The following is a 25,323-nucleotide window of genomic DNA, read 5'->3' as shown; positions in this document are numbered from 1 at the left end:
GAGAGGAGGAAGCTGGGGGAGGGGAGGGCAGGGCAGGGCAGGCAGAGAAGGTCAGGTGCAACTGGCTAGATAATAATAATAATGATAATGTTGGTATTTGTTAAGTGCTTACTATGTGCCGAGCACTGTTCTAAGCGCTGGGGTAGACACAAGGGAATCAGGTTGTCCCACGTGGGGCTCACAGTCTTAATCCCCATTTTACAGATGAGGTAACTGAGGCACCGAGAAGTTAAGTGACTTGCCCAAAGTCACACAGCTGACAAATGGCCGAGCTGGGATTTGAACTCATGACCTTCTGACTCCAAAGCCCATGCTCTTTCCACTGAGCCACGCTGCTTCTCTAGAGGCTAGAGGCACAGAACCCCCTGGACTCCAATTTGGATGACCCCAGGGTCAAACCCCGGTAAGGAACCAGTGGCAGGGCAATCTGTCTGTTCCAACCGGAGCAGAGTTTTACCTCAGGTCAGGGGTATGGGGAGGTGCCAGGTCCTGGCACGCACTGGGACTGGCTCACACCGCAGCTTCAGCTTTGGACATTTGGCCACACTGAGGCAGGGGAAAATAAATCACCCCTCCCCATCTGTACAATGCCATCGTGTCACCCTGTGTGCGCGTGCAGCATTCTGAATGATATCCTCATAGTAGGCTGGGCATGCACATGGCATTGCATAATGACATCAGGCAGAAGCCCGTTCAAACTCTGGAACGTAATGCGTGTGCCTGGGTGGACCCCTGGCCCTCCCCACCCTGCTGTGGAGCCGTTACTCTTCCCCTCTCAAGTCCCCCATTCACACAGGAGGAGGCTTCCGTAGTTTAAGTTCCACAAAGTTGGGCACTGAGGCAGCAGCCCCGCTGCATTACTGCCTGAAGCCGGGCCTGTTGGGAGCCATCCCCATCTCCTATGAGCATGGGCCATGCCTCAGGCCCTGAAACCTGGATTCTTTCAGAGCTGTGCGGTACCTGGTGCTATAATAATAATTGGGTCATTTGTCAAGTGCTTACTATGCATCAAATATTGTACTAAAGGCAGAAGGGTTTTTTTATGGAATTTGTTTTGGTATTTTTTTGCGGTTTTTTTCCAATCAATCATATTTATTGGGTGTTTACTATGTGCAGAGCACTGTACTAAGCACTTGGGAGAGTACAATCCAACAGCATTAGCAGACATGTTTCCTGCCCTTAAAGAGCTTAAGTGCTTACTAGGTATCAAACACTGGGAAGTGGAATTGCCTAGTAGATAGAACACAGGCCTGGGAGTCAGAAGAATCTGGGTTCTAAACCTGGCTCCACCACTTGCCTGCCGTGTGCCCTTGGGCATGACACTTCACTTGTCTGTGCCTCAGTTACCTCATCTGTAAAATGGAGATTGACTATGAGCCCCATGTGGGACATGGACTGTGTTCAACCTGATTAGCTTGTACCTACCCCAGTGCTTAGTAGGGTGCCTGACATACAGTAAGCACTGTAAGCATTAATACCATAAGAGACTGAAAAAAATCTCAAACATTGTTCTAAGTGTTGGGGTAGGTACAAGTTAGGTTGGACCTGATCCCTGTCCCACATCAACCTCAAATGTCTAAGGAGGAGGGAGAACGGTTATTGAATCCCCATTTTAGAGATGAAGAAACTGAGGTCTAGAGAAGGTAAGTGACTTGTCCAAGATCACCGAGCAGGCAAGTGGGAGAGCTCGGATTAGAGTCTTGATCCTCTGATTCCCAGGCCCAGGATTCATTCATTCATTCATTCAATAGTATTTATTGAGCACCTACTATGTGCAGAGCACTGTACTAAGCGCTTGGGATGAACAAGTCGGCAACAGATAGAGACAGTCCCTGCCGTTTGACGGGCTTACAGTCTAATCGGGGGAGACGGACAGACAAGAACAATGGCACTAAACAGCGTCAAGGGGAAGAACATCTCATAAAAACAATGGCAACTAAATAGAATCAAGGCGATGTACAATTCATTAACAAAATAAATAGGGTAACGAAAATATATACAGTTGAGCGGACGGGTACAGTGCTGTGGGGATGGGAAGGGAGAGGTGGAGGAGCAGAGGGAAAAGGGGAAAATGAGGCTTTAGCTGCGGAGAGGTAAAGGGGGGATGGCAGAGGGAGTAGAGGGGGAAGAGGAGCTCAGTCTGGGAAGGCCTCTTGGAGGAGGTGATTTTTAAGTAAGGTTTTGAAGAGGGAAAGAGAATCAGTTTGGCGGAGGTGAGGAGGGAGGGCGTTCCAGGACCGCGGGAGGACGTGACCCAGGGGTCGACGGCGGGATAGGTGAGACCGAGGGACGGCGAGGAGGTGGGCGGCAGAGGAGCGGAGCGTGCGGGGTGGGCGGTAGAAAGAGAGAAGGGAGGAGAGGTAGGAAGGGGCAAGGTGATGGAGAGCCTTGAAGCCTAGAGTGAGGAGTTTTTGTTTGGAGCGGAGGTCGATAGGCAACCACTGGAGTTGTTTAAGAAGGGGAGTGACATGCCCAGATCGTTTCTGCGGGAAGATGAGCCGGGCAGCGGAGTGAAGAATAGACCGGAGCGGGGCGAGAGAGGAGGAAGGGAGGTCAGAGAGAAGGCTGACACAGTAGTCTAGCCGGGATATAACGAGAGCCCGTAATAGTAAGGTAGCCGTTTGGGTGGAGAGGAAAGGGCGGATCTTGGCTATATTGTAGAGGTGAAACCGGCAGGTCTTGGTAACGGATAGGATGTGTGGGGTGAACGAGAGGGACGAGTCAAGGATGACACCGAGATTGCGGGCCTGCGGGACGGGAAGGATGGTCGTGCCATCCACGGTGATGGAGAAGTCTGGGAGCGGACCGGGCTTGGGAGGGAAGATGAGGAGCTCAGTCTTGCTCATGTTGAGTTTTAGGTGGCGGGCCGACATCCAGGTGGAGACGTCCCGGAGGCAGGAGGAGATGCGAGCCTGAAGGGAGGGGGAGAGGACAGGGGCGGAGATGTAGATCTGCGTGTCATCTGCGTAGAGATGGTAGTCAAAGCCGTGAGAGTGGATGAGTTCACCGAGGGAGTGAGTGTAAATGGAGAACAGAAGAGGGCCAAGAACTGACCCTTGAGGAACTCCAACAGTTAAAGGATGGGAGGGGGAGGAGGCTCCAGCGTAGGAGACCGAGAATGATCGGCCAGAGAGGTAAGAGGAGAACCAGGATCTTTTACTCATCCAAGCTGCTACTCTAAAGGTACAAATTTCCAGTTGGAAGGCAGGGTAGTCTGGAAGTGGAGCTTTGAGGAGGCAGAACTTCCTGAAACAACAACATAATAATAATAATTATGGTATTTGTTAAGCACTTACTATGTGCCAAGCACTGTTCTAAATGCTGGGGTAAATACAAGGTAATCAGGTTGTCTCACGTGGGGCTCACAGTCTTAATCCCCATTTTACAGATGAGGTAACAGTATGGAGAAGTTAAGTGACTTGCCCAAGGTCACACAGCAGACAAGTGGCGGAACCGGGGTTAGAACCCACGTCTTCTGACTCCCAAGCCCCTGTTCTTTCTACTAAGCCATGCTGTTTTTTTGCAGATCCTGCTCCCCCTCCTTGTAAATCATTTAAGTCTACCTTTCTTCCCATTAGAGTGTAAGCTCCTAGAGGGCAGGGATCATGTCTTTTGCTTCTAGTGCCCTCTCCTAGAATCCAGGAGGCGCTCAATAAACATCACTGTTGATGACGATGATGATTTTTGATGATGATCTGTACCATTTAGAGGAGCGGGATCATGGAATAATAAAAAAGGGGCTTAAGTACTTAATTACTTAAGTACTTAAGAAGGAGCATGGTCTAGTGGATAAAGATGGGCCTGGGAGTCAGAAATAATCCAGGCTCCACCACTTGTCTGCTGTGTGATCTTGGGCAAGTCACTTCACTGGGCCTCAATTTCTTCATCTGTAAAATGAGGATTAATACCGTGAGCCCCATGGGGGGTCATGTACTTTGTCCAACCTGTTTAGCTGGTATCTACCCTCGTGCTTAGTACGGTGCCTGGAATATAGAAAGTGCTTAACAAGTACCATAAAAAGTATTTGTTCTTAAGGATTTGATATACACCCCCAGCCCCGAACCAAACCAAACCAAACAGTCTCCCTCCAACCAGCTTCACCAAGATCAGGATGGAGAAGCCTGGGCTTAGGGCTACCTGCTCTCCCTTAGCTGCCAGGGCTAACCTGGCTCCTTCTTGCTCCTTCCCATCTGCTGGGGCCTAGCTCAGCTGGATCCCTTGCCCCCTGAACAAGAATCAGTAGCTCGCCCTCCCCCTCACCCCACTACTCCATGCTGGGTCGTCATCTTCATCATCCATGGTATTTGTTGAGCATTTATTGTGGAGCACCATACTAATCACTTGGGAAAGTACAATGCAACAGAGTTGGTAGACTCTTACAACTCTCCACAACAAGCTTACAGTCTAGAGGGGGAAACAGACATTAATAAAAATAATTACTATAATCCCGCTGCTGCTGCAATCCACTCTTCCCCATCAGCTCAGTGTCTACTACTTCCACCACTGGAACTCTTGGCTCTACATTATGAAGATAATAATGATAATAATTATAGTATTTGTTAAACACTTGAGGGTTTTAATCCTGACTTTTGCCGCTTGGCATGCATTCCTTCATTGGATCTCAGTATTTTCCCACCTCTAAAATGAGTATGAGAACTGCTGTCCCCTTCTCCCCTCATAGAGGACACAGTGAGGGAGACCAGGTATGTCAAGGGCTGACTGCTCCTGAGAGATCATTGAATGAATGAATGAATGAATGAATGAACTGTTGCCTTCGCTGGCCAGTCAGGTGATGTATAGACGATCCAGGTGAGTTCGTGGCCTCATCTCACTGGCTGCTTCCCCATGTGGCTTTTTCCCTGCAGGGCCCAGATTTTGGCTACGTGACCCGAGAACCAAGAAACAAGTCAGTCAGTGGCTTGGACTCCTTTGGGAACCTGGAAGTCAGCCCTCCGGTCGTGGCCAAGGGGAAAGAGTATCCCCTGGGGAGAATCCTCATTGGCGGCAACTTGCCGGGGTGAGAAACAAGAGGGTGGGCGGAATAACCCCTGGAGGAGCCCAGATGAAGTGAGAGAGGGTGGCATGGGGGCCGGGGGCGGGGGTGGCGGTGGTGAAGAAGAGCATCCCATTTCCTTTCCAACCTATTAATCCAACAATCAATCAGTAACATTTATTGAGTACCTGCTGTGTGCAGAGTGTTCTACTGAGCTCTAGAGAGAGTACATGCAAATGAAGGAGACCAAATCTCTGTCCATGAGAAGTCAACAATGGGTTTGAGTATTTCATGGCCACAGTAGAGGCATAGTGCCCATACCCATGTCTCCCTTATCCTAAAAAACCCTCCTTTGACTCCACGGCTCCCTCGAGTTACCGCCCAATCTCCCTCCTACCATTCCTCTCCAAACTCCTTGAGTGAGTTGTCTACATCCACTGTCTCCAATTCCTCTCCTCCAATTCTCTCCTTGACTCCCTCCAATCTGGCTTCCAACCCCTTAACTCCACAGAAAGTGCCCTCTCAAAGGTCACCAACGATCTCTTTTTTGCCAAATCCATCTTAATCGTCCTCGACCTCTTAGCTGCCTTTGATACTGTTGACCACCCTCTTTTCCTGGAAACATTATTCAACCTTGGCTTCACTGACACTAGCCTCTGCTGGTTCTCCTCTTATCTCTCTGGTTGCTCATTTTAAATCTCCTTTGTGGACTCCTCCTCTGCCTCCCACCCCTTAACTGCGCAGGTCCCTCAAAGTTCAGTTCTGGGTCCCCTTCTATTCTCTATCTAAACCCACTCCCTTTAATAACTCATTCGCTCCCGTGGCTTCAACTACCACCTTTTTGAGGTTGATATCCAAATCTACATCTCCAGTTTGACCTCTCTCCCTCTCTGCAGTCTCATATTTCCTCCTGCCTTCAAGACATCTCTGCTTGGATGTGCTCCCATCAACTCAAGCTTCACATGTCCAAAACAGAGCTCCTTATATTCCCACCCAAACCCTGTCCTTCCCCTATCTTCCCATCACTGAAGATGACACCACCATCCTTCCTGTCTCACAAACCCATAACCTTGACATTACCCCTTTTTAAAATCTCAGAAATAAAGTGGACAGAAATATTGAGACATTTGTAATCAATAATCAATAGCCCGTGGCATTATCCTTGACTCCTCTCTCTCATTCAACCCACATATTCAATACATTACTAAATCCTGTCAGTCCTACCTTCACAACATTGCTAAAATCTGCCCTTTCCTCTCCATTCAAATTGCTCCTACATTAATGCTATCACTTAACTTCTCTCGCCTTGATTACTGTATCAGCCTCTTTGCTGACCTCCCAGCCTCCTGTCTCTCCCCACTCCAGTCCATACTTCACTCTGCTGCCTGTATTATTCTTCTACGGAAACGGCAGGCCATGTTTTCCCTCTCCTCAAGAAATTCTAGTGGTTGCCCATCTACCTCCACAACCAACAAAAGCTTCTCACCACTAGCTTTAAAGCACTCAATCACCTTGCCCACTCCCACCTCACCTCACTTCTTTCCTACTACAACCCAACCTGCACACTTCACTTTTCTAATGCTAACCTTCTCACTGTGGCTTGATCCAATCTATCTCACCTCTGCCCCCTTGCTCACGTCCCGCCTCTGGCCTGGAATGCCCTCCCTCCTCAAATTGGACCGACAATTATGCTCCACCCTTTCAAAGCCTTATTGAGGGCAGATCTCATCTAAGAGGCCTTCCCTGACTAAGCCCCTCTTTACTCTTCTCCCACTCCCTTCTGCATCACCTTGATTTGCTCCCTTTGTCATAGCCCAGCCCAGCCCCACAGGACTTGTGTACATAACTGTAATTTATTTATTTATATTAATGTCAGTCTCCCCGCCTCTAGACTGAAAGCTCACTGTGGGCAGGGAATGTGTCTATTTATTGTTGAATTGGACTCTCACTAGCACTTAGTACAGTGCTCTGCACACAGTAAGTGTTCAATAAATACAATTGAACGAATGAATGAAACACTCAAAATGACATAAGCCATCATCCAATCAATCAGTGGTATTTATTGAGTGCATACTGTGTGCAGAGTATTGTACTAAACACTTGGGAGAGTACATCATCTAGACCCATTTTAGCTTGTCATTGTAGCCCCTGACTGTCTGTAACTTCACCCTTCCCTAGCCAATTAATCAATAGTATTTTTGAACCCCATATTCATGCACTTTCCTCATACCCCACATTAATTTACCCCACTAAAATAATATTCTGAAACCACTAACGAACTTTACTACAGCTCTGGGGTGGTCATCAATCTGGTTTTTAAGATGGACAATCAGGCTTTCAGCCCATCAGGTTGGGCACAGTTCTTATCCCCATTTTAGAGATGAGGTAACTGAAGCACAGGGAAGTGAAGTGGCTTGTGGTGGAGCAGGGATTAGAATCCAGGTCATCTGATTCCTAGGCCCTTGCACTATTCATTAGTCCACATTCCTTTCCCTACTTGGCCCAGCCTGCCCATCGTGGACCCCTCTAAAGGAATTTGGGCATTACTGGCAGAATTTAGAAATTGAAAATCAAAAAAAAAAATCTTTGTCACCTCAGGGGCTTTCCTCTGAGCAATGCACATATTCTATATAAAAAAAAGTATGCAATTCTTTTCAGCACTTGGTGAAATCAGAGAAACTCTGTGCATGTTTTTAAAAATCTCAAAAATAAGCTGGACAGAAATATTGAGGCATTCATAATCAAAAGTCTGTCTTGATTTCTGGCAAACACCTGCTGAGTGATTGATAATGCTAGAAAGGAGCATAATCAAGGATAATGTAGCAGAGAAGCAGCATAAACTAGTGGAACGAGCATGGGCCTGGGAGTCAGAGGACTTGGCTTCTTATTCTGACTGCCATTTTTCTGCTGTGGAATCTTGGGCAAGTCACTTAACTTCTTTGTGCCTCAGTTACCTCACTGCAATATGGAGATTAAGACTGTGAGCCCCATGTGGGACATGGGTTGTGTCCAACCTAATTATCTTTTATTTACCCCAGCGCATAGATCAGTGCCTGATACATAGTAAAGGCTTAACAAATACCATTTAAAAAATCCTTGTTTCTATGGTTCTGGAGTGGAGTCAATAGTTAAAATACTCCCTCTGGTGTCCGGAAAACTTTTGCTCTCCAACACCAAACCAACCATTCAATCAATCAGTCAATCAATGGTATTTATTGAGTACTTATTATGTGCTGAGGTCTGTGCTAGGCATTTGGGAAAGTACAATACAACAGAGTTGGCAGATGCAGTCCCCACCCACAGTGAGCTCTCACTCCAGTAGAATTCCTTTTCTTCATTTGTAAAACGGCCATTTTGAAGTACTGTGATCTCTTTTGGGAGATTAAAAATTAAACAGAGGTTCATCTCTTTGCTCGCTTTTAGCCTTCACTTTTAGCCTCCTGGCCAGCTGCTGGAAGAATATTTTTTAAAGTGTGTCTTAGCCTAGACTGGAGGCTTGATTCCCTACCAAATGGACACCCCACCTCTTAACTCTCAACAAATCAATCAAGCATTGGTATTTATTGAGCACTTACTGAGTGCAGAGCACTGTACTGAGTGCATGGGAGAGTACAATACAACTGAGCTGATAGTCACGTTCCCTGCCTACAACCAGTTTACAGTGATTATCTGGCCTGGATGTAATTAACGTCAGTTCTTTAGTGGGCTACTGCACTAAACAGTAATATAATTAAAATCACTGTGGTATTTGTTAAGGGCTTATTAAGTGCCAAGTATTGTACTAAGCATTGGGATAGATACAAGATAATCATTTTGGACTCAATCCCTTCCCATATGGAATTCAGTCTGGGGTGAGGGAGAACATATAAAGGAATTTGCCCCACAGTAGCTCTCTGTGGTTACTTGGACAAAGGAAATCTGCCAGGAGAGTTAGCAGATCATCACGTATGTGAATTTCAAATGCAATAACTTTTCATGTGTATATTATGGGAGAAGATTTTGACTAAGAGGAAACAGGATTAAATTGCCACCAGACAGAATTTGGTTAGAATAAGAAAAAAAGTCTTAGGGTGTGTTTGGAATCAATCAGTCATACTTATTGAATGCTTACTATGTGCAGAACACTCTCCTAAGCAGTTGGAAGAGTACAGTGTAACAGAGTTGACAGACACATACCCTGCCCACAGTGAGGTTACAGTCTAGAGGGTTGCCAGCAAGCTGTGGAGCCCCTGCCCTTGGAAATCTTAAAGACTGTACTGGGCACCTATGATCTTAAATGGTTCAAGGTAAGTCCTTTCTGGAGGCAGGATCTGGGTTAAGGAGTAAAAGTTATCATGGTATCTTCTTAGAGAGGCAGCACTGCCTAGTGGATAGAGCAAGGGCTTGGGAGTCAGAAGGACCTGGGTTCTAATCCCGACTCTGCCACTTGTCTGCTGGCACCTTAGGCAAGTCACTTAACTTCTCTTTGCCTCAGTTACCTCTGCAAAATAATAATGATGGTATTTGTTCAGTGCTTACTACGTGCCAAGCACTGTTCTAAGCTATGGGGTAAATATAGGGTAATCAGGTTGTCCCACATGGGGCTCACAATTTTAAACCCTATTTTATAGATGAGGTAACTGAGGCACAGAGAGGTTAAGTGACTTGCCCAAAGTCACACAGCCGATAAGTGGCGGAGTCGGGATTAGAACCCACGACCTCTGACTCCCAAGTCTGTGCTCTGTCCACAAAATGGGGTTTTAGACTGTGAGCCCCATGTGGGACATGGATTGGGTCCAACCTGATTATTTTGTATCTACCCCAGTGCTTAGAAGAGTGCCTGGCACATAGTAAATGTTTAACAAATGCCATAAAAAACAAAACAAAGCAAAAAAGCCCCACCCCACCCCATAGTACAGTGCACGATTCCAAGATCTTGAGAAGCACAGGAGAAGCAAAAGACACATTTCCCCCACACACAAGGAGCTTATACTCTAATAGGGGACACAGGCATGCAACATATTTACAAAGAGTTGAATCAGAATAAATACTTGAGTGTGAAGTTGAATATACATACAGTACAGAGGATGGACATAAATATTTGAGTACTTGTTGTGGGCAAGGAACATGTCTACAAACTTTATTTTAGTACTCTCCCAAGCATTTAGTATAGTGCTCTGCATAGAGTAAATGCTCAGTAAATATAATTGATTGATTAATGTTCTCGAAGTGGTTTTTTTGGTTGATATGACACGGAGTGTTGAAAATTAATCATTAAATTCTCTGTGCCTCAGTTTTCTCATCTATAAAATGGGGATTAAATACCTGTTCTACCTTCTACCTAGACTATGAACCAATACTGTAATAATAATTAATAATAGTAATAATAATAACAATAATAATTGAGGGAAACTTAGATCAGCTCTGGAGGTCCCTCCTACCTCTCTAAATTGAGAGCCAGTAATGATTTAGATTTAAATAGGGTTCCTGGTCAGAAAGCTGATGACTTAAATTAATTGTATTAAATATTCATCATCATCCCCTCTAGACTGTAAGCTCATTGCGGGTAAGGAATGTGTTTACCAACTCTGTTATATTGTACTCTCCCAAGTGTTTACAAGAGTGCTCTGTGCACTCTAAGTTTTTAATAAATATGATTGACTGATTGATCATAATCACTGTCATCATTCATCATGGAATTTATTGAGTCCCTACTGGGTCGAGAGCACTGTGGCAGGTGTTTGGGCATCCACAGTCAAAGCAAACAGTAAAGCCTCTACCTTCTAATGTACTCAAGAATATCATTTTGAGGTAATTTTTAAGTGTTTTTTTTCAACCATTTGGATTCCAGGTCCAGTGGCCGGAGGGTCACCCAGGTAGTCCGAGACTTCCTCTATGCCCAGAAAGTGCAGCCCCCCATCGAGCTCTTTGTGGATTGGCTGGCGGTGGGCCATGTGGATGAGTTTCTCAGCTTCGTCCCAGCCCCAGATAAAAAGGTACGTCTCCCTCGGAACCCTCCAACCCACTCTCCGGAGGCTGGCATTTCCAGTCTGCCTCTGGGAGACAACTCAGTTTTACCCTGTGGTATCATGAAACAGACCTAAAGGAATTCAGCCTGCAGTACAAAAATAAATGAATAAGATCTTAACGTGCAGATGGGGGAAGTGCAGATTCTGTGGTGGTGAGGGATGGGGAAATTGGGGAACTGAAAGTGTAGGGAGGGAGGGCTTTGAGTGTCCCCAGTCTGATGTGAATCTCCTCTCTTCCCCGGGCAGGGTTTCCGCTTGCTCCTGGCCAGTCCAAGTGCCTGCTTCAAGCTCTTCCAAGAGAAACAGAAATGGGGCCACGGGAGAGCGCTGATGTTTGAAGGTGTGATAGGTGGGTGCTCAAATTTTCTTTTTCTCCCTTCCCCATTATTTCATTATTGCTCACTCCTTTTGCCCTTCACTCCCAACCAGGGATTCAGTGACAAATCCTTCTTTTCCCATTTGGTTTCTGTGTTCGTTGGATCTTTCAGAGCATCCGGGCAGGGGGAGCTGGGAATGTCAGGGACACGTGAAATACTTGTTCCAGGGAGCTGACTCCATGACATTTCATAGGAAATTGTTGCTCTGGTCTCAGTCTAGCAGTGGTATTTATTGAGTGTTCACTGTTTGCAGATCACTTGGTAGAGTACACTACAACGGACTTGGTAGACAGATTTCCTCCCCACAGTGGTCTTGTGGGTTTATGCTTGCTTAAGTGAAAACAAACCAAAAGAAGAACTTCTTCACATAGCAAATGGTGAACATAAGGACCTCGGTCCCATTCATTCATTCAGTTGCATTTACTGAGCACTTATTGTGTGCAGACCACTAAACTAAGCACTTAGAAGATTACACTATAAAAATAAACAGACACATTCCCTGACTATAACAAGCTTATGGTCCTGAGGGGGAAACAGACATATAAATTATAGATATATACATAAGTGCTGTGGGGCTGGGGGGATGAATTAAAGGGAGCAAGTCAAAGTGACACAGAGGGGAGTGGGAGAAAAGGAAAGGAGGGCTTAGTTAGGGAAGGCCTCTTGGAGGAGATGTGCCTTCAGCAAGGCTTTGAAGCTGGGTAGAGTAATTCTTTGTTGGCTATGAAGAGGGAGGAAGTTTTGCAGGCTGGAAATATTGGTATTTTCCAAAGAGGTTTGGATATGTTCATGGACAACAGATAACCAGAGGAAAAGACATGCAAAGGGAAAAAGGTTAGCTGGTCCTAACCATTTTTTTGCTATGTTAGAGCATTGCTCTGAAAATCAGTAGACCTGGATTCTCAACCCAGTTCGGCCTGGGCCTGGCTATTGTGGGTGAAATACACACACACACTAGACACTGTGCTGTTCCCCTGCCTTCCTACTTACTTCTTGCACTTCCTTCCCCTATAGGAAGGTGACTGACAGAGATGAGAGAGAGTGGTGCTATGCTAGCCACTGGCATTATGATCAATTCTTAGGACTGCGGCTTATCTGATATCCCGTAAGGCTCCATCAGCAATTGGGATGGATGTCCAGGAGGGTAATCAATCTATTTAACACATTTATTGAACGCTTCCTCTGTGCAGAGCCCTGTACTCAGTGCTTGAGTGTTCCTCCAGGGTTACTGCTGCTGCTGATGGAGGTAGTAGGATACTAGGTGAGGAGGATTGGTGGTCGGTACCAATAACATCCTTGCTTATGGTCTTACGCTCATTCGTTTGCTTATTTTTAATAGTATTTGTTAAGAGCTTACCTTGTGCCAGTCACTGTACTAAGCTCAGGTGTCACTGTACTAAGCTCAGGAGTAGATACAAGCTAATCAGTTTGGACACAGTCCCTGGCCCCTGAGGGGCTTACAATCTTAATCCCCATTTTACAGATGAGGTAACTGAGCACCTGAAAAGTGCAGTGACTTGCCCAAGATCACCCAGCAGACAAGTGGATTAGAGCCCAGGTCCTTCTGACTCCAAGGCCTGTGCTCTATCCATTTGGCCATGTTGCTTCTCTTGGTTTTTTTTGATGGTTTTTGTTAAATGTTTCCTATGTGCCGAGCACATAATAAAGTTAATCAGCTCGGTAGACTGCAAGCACCTTGTGGGCGGGGATTGCTTTTAGCAACTGTATTGTATTATTCTTTCCCAAGAGTTTGGTACAGTGTTCTACCCATAGTAAGCACTCTATAAGCACCACTGATTGATTGATGGATTGAGATGTCATCAGCTGTACCTAGCCTCATGTCTGGGAATCTCTTCCTTTTTGTGGCTCCTTCCCCAAAGAGGACCTGGCCTGTCTGTACTGGGTTCAGGGAATGCTAATGGTCACCATTTACTGAACTAGGTCTCTCTAGAATTAGCCCATTTCAAAGATGAGAAAAACTAAGGCAACAAATTCCCGTGGTGCCAGAGTCAAGATTAGACTGAATCAATCAATAGGATTTATTGAGTGTTCTCTCGGGCAGGTCATTTTACTAAACGCTTGGGAGATTACAGTGGCGTTAGTAGACATGGTCTTTGCCCTCAGGGAACTTACAATCTAGCGGGAGAGACAGACATTAAAAATAAATTAAATCATCTCTTAGGATCGCACCTGAGAGTTTCCAGCACTCTACCAGTCTCGACTATGGGAAGGAGAGTTAAGCAGAGGCATACTCCCTTCCTAGCTTGGTCAGTGGCCAGCGAGTGGAAGGCAATCTGCTACAAGTTAAACTCACCTGTGCTGGGCAGCAGCGGCATGGCAGAGAGAGGAGGGTGGAGACTCAAGTTTACTGCACGGAAGAAGGCAATGATAAATCCATTCTGTATTTTTACCAAGAAAACTCTATGGAAAAACTACCACAGTGATTGCAGATGGAGGTGGGGCATTCTGGGAGAGATGTGTCCATGGAGTCGCTATGGATCGGAGATGACTAGACAGCATAAGACAAGACCCAAGTGCTGGGGCAGGAGTGCTGTGGGGAGAGTACCTAAATTTTGTGGGGGAGAGAACACTCAGAATACTGAGTCATGGCATTTCCCACAGAGCCACGAAGTCTTCTGCCTTTTCCAGAGTCCCTCAGACTCCCGTTTTCTCTAATCCAACATGAGACATCCTCAGCTAATAATATGTGAAGGTTAAACACAATTGCAAATTGCCAAAAAACAAAAATGGTCACAGAGTGTGGATTCATCTCAATATTAAACTTGTCACTCTGCAAATACCAAGATAGTAGAGAGTCAGAAGGACCTGGATTCTAATTCTGGCTCCTTCATTTGCCTGCTGTGTGATCTTGGGCAAGTCACTTAGCTTCTCTGTGCCTCAGTTACCTCATCTGTAAAATGGGAATTAAGACTGTGAGCTCCATGTGGGACATTGACTGTGTCCAACTTGATTAGCTTGTACCTACCCCAGTGTTTAGTACAATGCCTGACACATAGAAAGGACTTAAATGCCATAAAAAAGAAGATAATGCAGAATTACCTTCTGAAGTTTGAGAAGTAAAGTGAATTCTCAGCCAGAAGCAGGTGAGTCATCCTTTTTCTTCTCTGCACTTTCTGATCCCGATTTAAATTTCAGGACCTCCTCACCTCCCCATACCCCAAATTTCTGTGGCAGAATGGGGTAATTTCTTTTTCCATTCTTTCTTAACCCAATCTTCTCTCTTCCTTCCAGGAAATAGAAATGTGAAGACCATATCCATCAACCAAATTCTATCTAATGAAAACCTGATCAGTTTCAACAAGTTTGTCCAGGTATGGGGAGGGTGGCCTAAGAAAGACATCTTGGAGAGTCAGTGGGGCATCAGTGAAAAGCCCAAGATTCATGAATAAGGGTGTCCTAAGATCCCTTTCAGTCCTAACCCTAGGCCTGGAACCTCTGACATCTCCCCAGCTCTCATGGCCAACCAGAGTATGGTGCAAACCTTCAATAACAGTAGTAATAGCAGAAGTGGCAGAAGCAGCGTGGCTCAGTGGAAAGAGCATGGGCTTGGATCATGGGTTCTAATCCCGGCTCCGCCACGTGTCAGCTGGGTGACTTTGGGCAAGTCACTTCTCTTCTCTGTGCCTCAGTTACCTCATCTGTAAAATGGGGACTAACCCTGTGAGCCCTACTGGGACAACCTGATCACCTTGTATCCCCCCAGCACTTAGAACAGTGCTTTTCACATAGTAAGCGCTTAACAAATGCCATTATTATTATTAAGCAGTAGAAGTATTTATTAAGTGGGTTAGCCAGGATCCCAGTTGGTTCCTCTCTCAATTCCCTATTAGGAAATGATGCCTAAAGTTTTACTCTGCATATGGAGCCGATCTATTTATTCGGGAAGCAACATGGCCTAGTCTAAAGACCCTGAGCCTGAGAGTCAAAGGACCTGGGTTTCTTCCATATGTCTGCTCTGTGACCTCGGGCAAGTCACTTTACTTCTCTGTGCCTCAGTTGCCTCATCTGGAAAGTGGGGAATAAATCCAATTCCCTCCCACTTAGAATGTGAGCCCATGTGGGACTGGGATTGGGTCCAACATGATTAATTTGTATCTACCAGAGCACTTAGAACAGTCCTCGGCATGCAGTAAGCACTTAACGAGAACCATAATTATTCCTTGTTTTGATGTCTGTCTCCCCCCTTCTAGACTGTGAGCCCGTTGTGGGCAGGGATTGTTTCTCTTTGTTGCTGAATTGTACTTTCCAAGCAACTAGTACAGTGTTCTGCACATAGTAAGCACTCAATAAATAAGACTGAATGAATGAATTAGTTCACATCCCCAGTGATTCCTTCCTTGGCTAACCAATATCAGACACATACCCTGTGTGAACTGAGTTGAGGTATTGCTCGGGTCCTCCAGCGGATGGCCGTCTTGCACCCGGGCTTCTGGTTTCATTGCTTACGAATCGCAAGAGCGCCACCCAAAAGGCAGAGTGACCTTCGTCACTTCCCTTCCGTCCACACAACCAACCATGTGGGCTTAGCATACATGCATATGTTACACACACTTGGCATGACTATGCCAATTCATTCATTCATTCATTCTTTCAATCATACTCACTGAGTGCTTACTGTGCGCAAAGCACAGTACTAACCACTGGGGCTTAGCACAGTGCTCTGCACACAGTAAATGCTTAATAAATACAATTGAATAATAAATTCAATTGAATGAGAGTACAATACAACAATAAAGAGACACAAAGATATTGTGCAATCAATGATATTTATTGAGTGCTTACTGTGTGCAGAGCACTTAATACAGTGCTCAGGAGAATATGATACACTAGAATAGACATATATGATCCCTTGTCCACATGGAGTTTTCAGACTAGAGGAGGAATAGACATTAAAATAAATTGCAGATGAATATGTCACCTAAGTGCAATGACAATCAAAGTGCTTAATGGGTACCAGTCCAAGTGCAGAGGTGACAGAGAAGGGAGGGTTTATAGGAGAAATGAGGGCTTAGTCGGGGAAGGCCTCTTGACGTGGCTTAGTAGAAAGAGCTTGGGCTTGGGACTCAGAGGTCATGGGTTCTAATTCTGCTCTGCCACTTGTCTGCTGTGTAATCTTGGGCAAATCACATAACTTCTCTGTACCTCAGTTCCCTCTTCTGTGAAATGGGGATTAAGATTGTGAGGCCCAAGTGGGACAACATGATTACCTTATACCTACCCCAGCACTGAGAACAGTGCTTGACACATAGTAAGCACTTAACAAAAATCATCATCATTATTATCATTATTATATGATTTTAGCAGAGTTTTAAAGATTGTTAAAAGTGATGATCTGTCAGATATGTCTGGGGAAGGAATTCCAGTCCAGAGGAAGGACATGGACAAGGGATTGGCAGTGAGAAAGACAAATTCAAGGTACAATGAGTAGGTTGGTATTAGAAAAGTGAAGTGCACAGGTTGGGTTGTAGTAGGAGATCACTGGGGTAAAGTAGGATGGAGAGAGCTGATTGAGTGTCTTAAAGTCAATGGTACAGGGTTTCTTTCTGATGTAGAGATGGGTGGGCAACATTGGAGATTTTTAGGAATGGAGTGACTGTGGACTGAACATTTTTTAGAATGGTGATCTGATAGCAGAGTGAAGAATGCCCTGGAGAGGGGAGAGACAAGAGGCAGGGAGGTCAGTAAGGAGGCTCTTGCAGGAGTTAGTCAAGGTGGGAAATAAGTACTTGGAACACCATGACAGCATTTTGGAGAGGAAGGGGTGTTGTTGTGAAGGTAGAAGGAGAGGTCATGGGTTCAAATCGCTACTCTGCCACTTGTCAGCTGTGTGACTGTGGGCAAGTAACTTAACTTCTCTGTGCCTCAGTTTCCTCATCTGTAAAAAATGGGGATTAAGACTGTGAGCCTCAGGTGGGACAACCTGATTACCCTATATCTACCCCAGTGCTTAGAACAGTGTTCTGCACATAGTAAGCTCTTAACAAATACCACTATTATTATTATTATTATGATGATGTGGTGACAGATTAAATATTTGGGTTGAATGAGATGAATTGAGGATAATGCCAAGGTTACAGGCTTAAGAGACAGGGAGGATAGTGATGCTGTCCACAGCGATGGGAAAGATATGGAAAGATAGGAGTTTGGATGGGAAAATGAAGAGTTCTGTTTTGGACATGTTAAGTTTAAGGTGTTGGGATATTCTAGTAGAGCTATCTTTAGACAGGAGGAAATGTGAGACTGCAGAGGAGAGAGGTCAGGCCTGGAGTGGTAGATTTGAGATTCATTGGTATAGAGATGGTAGTTGAAGCCATGGAGGTGAATAAGTTCTCCAAGGGGGTTGGTGCAGATACAGAATAAATGGTTTCCATCTATTCCCTATTTACAGAAGGGCTATGGTGGATATGAGGTGGTGGGTGGTGACAAATGACCACCATCCATGATGATGATAATGATGGTACCTGCCAAGCTCTTATTATGTGCCAAACACTCTTCTAAGCACTGTGGTAGATACAAGTTTATCAGGGAGTACACAGTCCCTCTCTCACGAGGGGCTCACAGTCTAAGTAGGAGGGAGACAGGTATTTTATCCCCATTTTATAGATGAGGTAACTGAGGCATAGGGAATCAATTAATGCTATTTATTGAGTGTTTATTATGCATAGAACATTGTACTAAGCACTTGGGGGAGTATAATACAACAGAATTAGCAGACACGTTCCCTTTCCAAAATGAGCTTACAGTCTAGAGAAGTGAAGTGACTTGCCCAAAGTGACATAGCAGGCAAGTGGCAGAGTCAGAATTAGAAACCAGGTCCTCAGACTCTCAGGCCTGCGCTCTATCCACTGGGAAGAACTGCTTCTTTAAGGGTAGAGACTGCCTTTTCCCTTCCCAACCAGAAAATTATTTGGGCCGTGCCTTAGAATCCCAGGGAAAAGCAGGTGGCAGGGTTCGGTGGGGTGAAAGGTTCACAGTGGGATATGGGAACAGAAACTACAGGGCCACATGCTTTTTCATTCTGTCAGTCTATCACTGGTACTGATTGAACACTTACTCACAGAGACCATGTCTAATTCCCACCTGTGTATTCTCTCCCAGAACTTAATACGGTGATCTTGCATGCAATAAGCACCTAAATACTATTTCTACCACTACTATTCTGTACTAAGCTCTTGGGACTGTAATCTCACCATAGGCAAGGAACGTGTCTGCTAATTCTGTTATACTCTCCCAAGTGCTTAGTAGAGTGCTCTGCCCATAGGAAGCGCTTAATAAATACCATTGACTGAGAGAGTATAATACAATAAAGTGGGTAGACATGATCCCCTCCATCAAGAAGTTAACAATCTAATGGGGCAGACAGACATTAAAATAAATAAATGAAATAATTCAAATCAAATTATCAATCAATTAACATTTATTTATTGCTTACTGTGTGCTGAAGACCGTACTAAGCGCGTGGAAGAGGACATCGTGGCAGAATTGGTAGACACATTCCCAACCCCTGAGGAGCTTAGTCTAGAGGTTAAAGCAAAGGGAAGCAACCAAATATCATAATAGTGATAATAATAATAATCTTTGTTATATATATCTTTATATAATATATACATTTATATAAACATTTTATATTTATATATCTTTATATATCAATCACTATACCAAGCACTATAGATACAGGGTAATCAGGTCCCATAGTATAAGGAGAAGGGAGAGCAGGTATTGAATCCTTATTTTGCAGATGAAGAAACTGAGGCACAGAGAAGTTAAGTGGTTTGCCCAAAGTCACACAGTCAGGAAGGGGTGGAGCTGGGATTAAAATCCAGGTTCTCTGACTCCCAGGGCCGTGCTCTATCCACTAGGCCACACTGTTTAGGTACAGAAGTGCTGTGGGGTGGGAAAGGAAGTGGGTTGGGAGGGGTAACCTAAGGGCTCGAGAGTTGGAATTTAGTGCATGGGTGAGGAGGTAGAAGAGAAGAAAATTTTCCCAGGAACCCTCTGATGCAGCCACACTGCCTTTCCTCCTCCATCCTCAGAGCTGCATCGATTGGAACCGAGAAGTCCTGAAGCGGGAGCTGGGGTTAGCTGAGCGAGACATCATTGATGTGCCGCAGCTCTTCAAGTCGGAAAGAAGGAAAGCTGTGGCATTTTTCCCGGACCTGGTGAGCGGTTAGAGGGTCTGGCCTTGGGAGAACACAGCTCATTTCAGGGACTGGGCTTAGCTCTTTCTAACCCTTTAGGGTCCTCTCTCTAAGATCCCTATCACACTTTACCTGGCCTAATGGAGACACCCCCATCTGCTTGGCACTAATACAGTGCTTGGCACATAGTAAGTGCTCAACAAAAATCATTATGTTCTGATGATGATGATGATGATGTAATATTTCAGGAAGTTAAATCTTAAAATTCCATAGCTAGTCTGTCTTTCTGTGAATCTACGCTGGGCCCTAGATGCATGCTGGTTTATGGAGTGGTCTGCCTCCTTCCTTAGCACTCAAGGATATACATGTACTCAGTTATCTATTTTGACCACTCAAGTTGTCAATATTTCTATGTTTATCTCCCCCTTTAGAGCGTAAGTTCCTTGTGGGTAAGGAACATGTCACTTCTTCGTTCTGTACTTCCCAAGTTCCTAGTAGGGTGCACTGCTCAATAAATGCTACTGCTATTACTACTATGGGCAGAGGGGTGAAGAGTGGTAGAGTTAAGGTTTATATAAGGGGAAACTAAGGCACAGAGTAGGGGAAGTGTCTTGCCCAAGACCATACAATGTGAGCCAGCTGAGTCCTGAACCTCATTCAAGCCTCACTGAAGACATATCTCCTCCGAGGCCTTCCCTAAGCCCTCATTTTCTCGTTCCTCTGTGTCGCCCTGATTTGCTCCCTTTATTCACTCCTCCCTCAGCCCCAAAGCAGTTAGGTGCATATCCATAATTTATTTATTTATATTAATGTAAATCTGTAAGCTTGTTGTGGGCAGGGGATGTCTGCCACCTCTGTTATATTGTACTCTCCTAAGCGCTTAGTACAGTGCTCTGTACACAGTAAGCACACAATAAATACAACTGACTGATTGGAACTTGGGGCTTACAACTCCTTGATTCCTTGATTCTATTTATCTTGATGATGTTGTCTTGTTTTGTTCTGTTTTGCTTTGCTGTCCGTCTCCCCCGTTTAGACTGTGAGCCCGTCATTGGGCAGAGACTGTCTCTATCTGTTGCCGAATTGTACATTCCAAGTACTTAGTACAGTGCTCTGCACATAGTAAGTGCTCAATAAATACTATTGAATGAATGAATGAACTCCTAGTTCACCCCTCCAGCCCTCTTTCTGCTCTGTATATAGCTTTCCATTTCTCCACTTTGAAGCAGAGCTAAATTTATCTCAAATAGTAAGTGGCTGAAGGCATGTCTTATGGACTGTTATAAGGAAATTCTATTCTTTGTCCTCTTGCATCATCTTTTCCCTACTTTCTTTCCCTTTTCTTTTTGACTTCTTTACTTGTCCAAAGTTGTCAATATTTCTATGTTTATCTCCCCCTTTAGAGCGTTAGCTCCTTGTGGGTAAGGAACATGTCACTTCTTTGTTCTGTACTTTTCTTTTTGACTTCTTTACTTGTCCAAAGTTTCTCCCTTGTTACTTCACCCCCACAAAAGCCCCAAGCCTCTTCTTCACATTTAAGGAGTGACTAGCCAGTCAATCATATTTATTAAGCACTTACTGTACTAAGTACATGGGAGAGAACAATATAGTGATATAATAGACACATTATCTACCAACAACAAGCTTACAGTCTTGAAGTGGAGACAGGCAGAATGTGGGCGAGAGGTCGGGGTGAGATAGACGAGATCGAGGTACACTGAGAAGGTTGGTATTAGAGGAGCAAAGTGAGTGTCCTGGGTTGTAATAGGAGTAGTCTTTAAATCAAACTTGCAAATAAGCATAAAAACGTACCAGTCTGAAAAAAAAAATGTTACTAGACCACTGTCCCTGCAGAAGGTACTCACATGATTAAATCATTAATCACCACAAAGTGAGTACTATTTACATAGGACAAGGAGATACAATCCCAGGGCTTTGATTCTCACAACCCAGAAGTAAGTCGTGACTAATAGCCAGCCTTTCTAGCCTGGCCATCTTATCAGTCACCTTACTACTCCTGTATATCTTTTGTTTATTTAATTGTTCTCTCTTTTTGTATCTATGCTCTTTCTCTTTTACTTCTTGCATATTTGGCAGCTTATAATAATAATTATTATGATGATAATACTATGGTATTTATTAATCACTTAATACCAAGCAAAACTAAGCACTGGGGTAGATACAATACAACCAGTTCCGACTCACCCTCTATTCAACAATGGGAGGGAAAACGGATATTTCATCCCCATTTTACAGATGAGGAAATGGAGGCACAGAGAAGTTATGTGACTTCATCTAGGTCTCACAGAAGTGCTCTGCACAGTAAGCGCTCAATAAATACCAATGATGATGATGATGAGGTTCCTGGTGGAGTTAGGATTAGAACTCAGATCTCTTCACTCCCAAACCTCTACTCTTTCCACTAGGCCACACTTATTTGTTTATCTTCCCCATTAGAGTTACTGCGGGCAGGGACCTCATCTTTTATTTCAGTTGTGGGTTCTCAAGCCCCAATACAGACTTTTGCTTACAGTAGGGGCTCAGTAAATGCTACTGAAGATGATGATGATGATGATGATGGTGTGAGGGAAGATCAAGCAGGTAGTGGATGGCTCTAACGGTCAGGTGCTCTTCATCTTTACCCTCTCACCTCTCAGTTAAATCCTTCTCTCTTCTGGTTTCAGGTCAACATGCTTGTCCTGGGGAAATACCTGGGGATCCCCAAACCCTTTGGACCCATCATCAATGGTCGTTGCTGCCTGGAAGAAAAGGTCCGGACCCTGCTGGAGCCGCTGGAACTCAACTGCACCTTCATCGACGATTTCACCTCCTACCACGTACTGCACGGGGAAGTCCACTGCGGCACCAACGTCCGCCGGAAGCCCTTCTCCTTCAAGTGGTGGAATATGATCCCCTGAGCCAGCGTCCCTCCCATCATCCTCTGCTTAGAAACATCAGTGTCAAAGCTTCGAAAGAAATGCGGTCCCACCAGGAATAACAAGCATTCCTGACCCTTTCCTGGCTGACCCTCCTTCAGAATCTCCTTTGGCTTTCTACTTATGCCTCCGAGGAGACGGGAAGAGACTGGTTCAGGCTCCCGTCTCCCCAGCCACAGGACTGCATATCTTGATGCTTAAATAAGGCTCAGAGTCCAGTCTCACCGCACGGGGGGGTGGCGGGGGGAGCGGGTCCCAGGAACTGCCTAGACCTCCCTTGAGTAGCATCCAGCTTTTACCATGATGCCGTAACAGAATCAACATTCTATCCTTCCCCGTGTCCTGGAAAAAGGAGACATACACACCCTCTGGCTTGGTTCTTCCCAGTTGCCGTTCACTCACATCCCATTCACCTACTGAGAGCTATTCTGTGCTCACTCAAGATTAATAATTAGTAAGGTTACAAGGGGAGGGGAGGAAAAATACCCTGAGAGGCAGTCCCCACAAAGCAAGAGCTGAGAACTTGGAATGGATAGAGGACAAACAGCCAGAAATCAACAGAAAGGGTCCACTTGTTATCATCTGCTCTGAGAAACTTCAACAGTCTCAGGAAATCCCAGAAAAATGGACTTCACCCTGATAAATCTCCCACTCTGGCATGCAGGAGTCTGATTTTTCTAGTGAATTTAACTCTTGATGCTGGACTCTTGGGCATCCTAAGAGACAGGATTTGTTAGAGATCCCAAGATCCAGGAGACCTCAAAAAGCCAGCACTGCCAAGGCAGGGAGCAGGACAAATAATCTTAGGCAGAGTTGGATTGGCCTGGTGGGAGAAAGAGGCCTGTCTCGGAGTGTTGCTGGCTTTGATTGGCGGGGACACTAACTGGGGCACCTGGAATCTCTGTCCGTGAGAAAAAGAGCTACATTGGCCAGTTTCTCCCAGGACCCAGCATTCCTCCAGCTGACCCTCTGAGTATCTGTCTCACGAAGCAAGTGACAGGGACCGTCCAGCTGGTTGCCGGGGAGGTTTGAGAGCTTTCGAGTGTTAGGTGGTGGCTGAGGAGAAGATTGGGCCGATGGACGTTCACTGGGGCTGTGGGGATGGTTCTGTTTTCTCTGGGGGAGTAATCATTTGTGTTATGCTATGTGGAATAAATTGACCCAAAACACTAACATCTGGAATTTTACCTCCAAGGACAGGCAGGCTATGGTGCATGGGTTCCTTTCACTCATAGTTGTCACAGCACATTACAAATATTAACCAATCCCATATCCTGACATCTATTCATTCAGTAGTATTTATTGAGTGCTTACTATGTGCAGAGCACTGTACTAAGCACTTGGAATGTACAATTTGGCAACAGATAGAGACAGTCCCTGCCCAATGTCGGGCTCATAGTCCACAAAGGGAACACTGAATCCCAGTGAGGAAGGGGTGGATATGGGACCAGTCATGGAGTCTTCTGACAGTTTAACCTCTCTAGACTGTAAACTCCTTGTGGGAAGGAACTGCAAATGATTACTGTTATAGTGTGCTCTCCCTAGTTCTTAATACAGTGCTCTGAACTGAGTAAGCTCTCAATAAGTATGACTGACTGACTGATTCAACCAATCTCCAGGGTGCCTTTTTCTCATAAGGATTTAAAGATCCATGCCTCACCAGTCATAGTTTAATTCATGGGATAGGGATTAAATTGGTATTTGTGGGGTCTTGCACTTAGTGAGATAAAAATTTCCCTAATGTAGTGGTCTTGTTAACAAAGGGCAGAAGGGAGAGGTGGGACTGGAGACATCGTGACAGGAAAGGAAAATCACATTTGAAGCACAAACTACTTTCCCTAAGGACACAAATGCGCTTCTTCTTGCCAAATCCACAGGCATCTATCCTAATCCTTCTTGACCTCTCAGCTGCCTTTGATACTGCAGACCACCCCTTCTCCTGGAAACACTATCTAAACTTAGTCTCAGTGACACCATCCTCTCCTGGTTCTTTTGCGATCTCTCTGTCCACAACTTCTCAGGGTCTTTCACAGGCTCCATTGTTTAATCAATCCTGTTTATTGAGATCTTTCTGTATGCAGACCACTGTATTAAGCACTTGATAGAGTACAATATAACAGAGTTGGTAGACATGTTTCTTGACTACAAAGAGCTTGCAGTCTAGAACAGGAGACAGCCATTAATATAAATGAATAAATTACAGATAGATTCATAAATGCTGTGGGACTGAGGGTGGGCTGATTAAAGCATGCAAATCTAAGTGCAAAGGTGATACAGAAGGGAGTGGGAGAAGAGGAAATGAAAGCTTACTCGGGGAAGGCCTCTGAGAGGAGATATGATTTTATTTAAGGTTTTGAAGGTGGGAAGAAAGGTAGTTTGTTATATGTGAAGGGGGAGGGAGTTCCAAGCCACAGGAAGGATTTGAGCAAGGGTTTATTATGAGACAAATGAGATTGAGATAGAATGAGCAGGTTATCATTAGAGGAGCAAAGTGAGCATTCTGGAATATAGGAAGTCAGCAAGGTTAAGAGGGAGAAAGGAAAATGAGTGCCTTAAAGACGATGATAAGGAGTTTCTGTTTTATGCAGAGATGGATGGGCAACACCTGGAAGTTCTTGAGGAATGGAGAATATGAATTGAATATTGTTTAGAAAAATGATCTGGGCACCAGTGAGAACTATGGACTGGAATGGGGAGAGACAAGGAGGCAGGGAGGTTTAGTGACTTGTTGCAGTCATTAAAACAGGAGGTGATAAATCCTTGGAGCAGCATGTTTAGTGGATTAGAGCATGGACCTGGGAATCAGAAGGTCATGGATTCTAATCCTGGCTCTGCCACTTGCCTGCAGTG

The 25,323-nt window shown here is 45.0% G+C and overlaps 1 protein-coding gene across 1 annotated transcript in view; it reads left to right on the top strand.

The window, feature by feature from the left end:
* LOC100080358 (protein-arginine deiminase type-3) overlaps nucleotides 1-23,637 on the top strand; it is a 39,204-nt gene extending 15,567 nt beyond the window's left edge. Inside the window, exons 10-15 of the mRNA XM_029064578.2 lie at nucleotides 4,866-5,017; nucleotides 10,824-10,968; nucleotides 11,248-11,350; nucleotides 14,631-14,710; nucleotides 19,433-19,558; nucleotides 22,222-23,637. Of these exons, the coding sequence (XP_028920411.2) occupies nucleotides 4,866-5,017; nucleotides 10,824-10,968; nucleotides 11,248-11,350; nucleotides 14,631-14,710; nucleotides 19,433-19,558; nucleotides 22,222-22,455 (840 nt within the window). The 3' untranslated portion in view covers nucleotides 22,456-23,637. The remainder of the gene's footprint in view (nucleotides 1-4,865; nucleotides 5,018-10,823; nucleotides 10,969-11,247; nucleotides 11,351-14,630; nucleotides 14,711-19,432; nucleotides 19,559-22,221) is intronic.
* The last annotated feature ends 1,686 nt before the right edge of the window (nucleotides 23,638-25,323 follow it).

Source organism: Ornithorhynchus anatinus, chromosome 5 (assembly GCF_004115215.2).
Source record: "Ornithorhynchus anatinus isolate Pmale09 chromosome 5, mOrnAna1.pri.v4, whole genome shotgun sequence".
NCBI classification, from domain to species: Eukaryota; Metazoa; Chordata; class Mammalia; order Monotremata; family Ornithorhynchidae; genus Ornithorhynchus; species Ornithorhynchus anatinus.
This window is presented reverse-complemented; position numbering and strand designations above follow the sequence as displayed.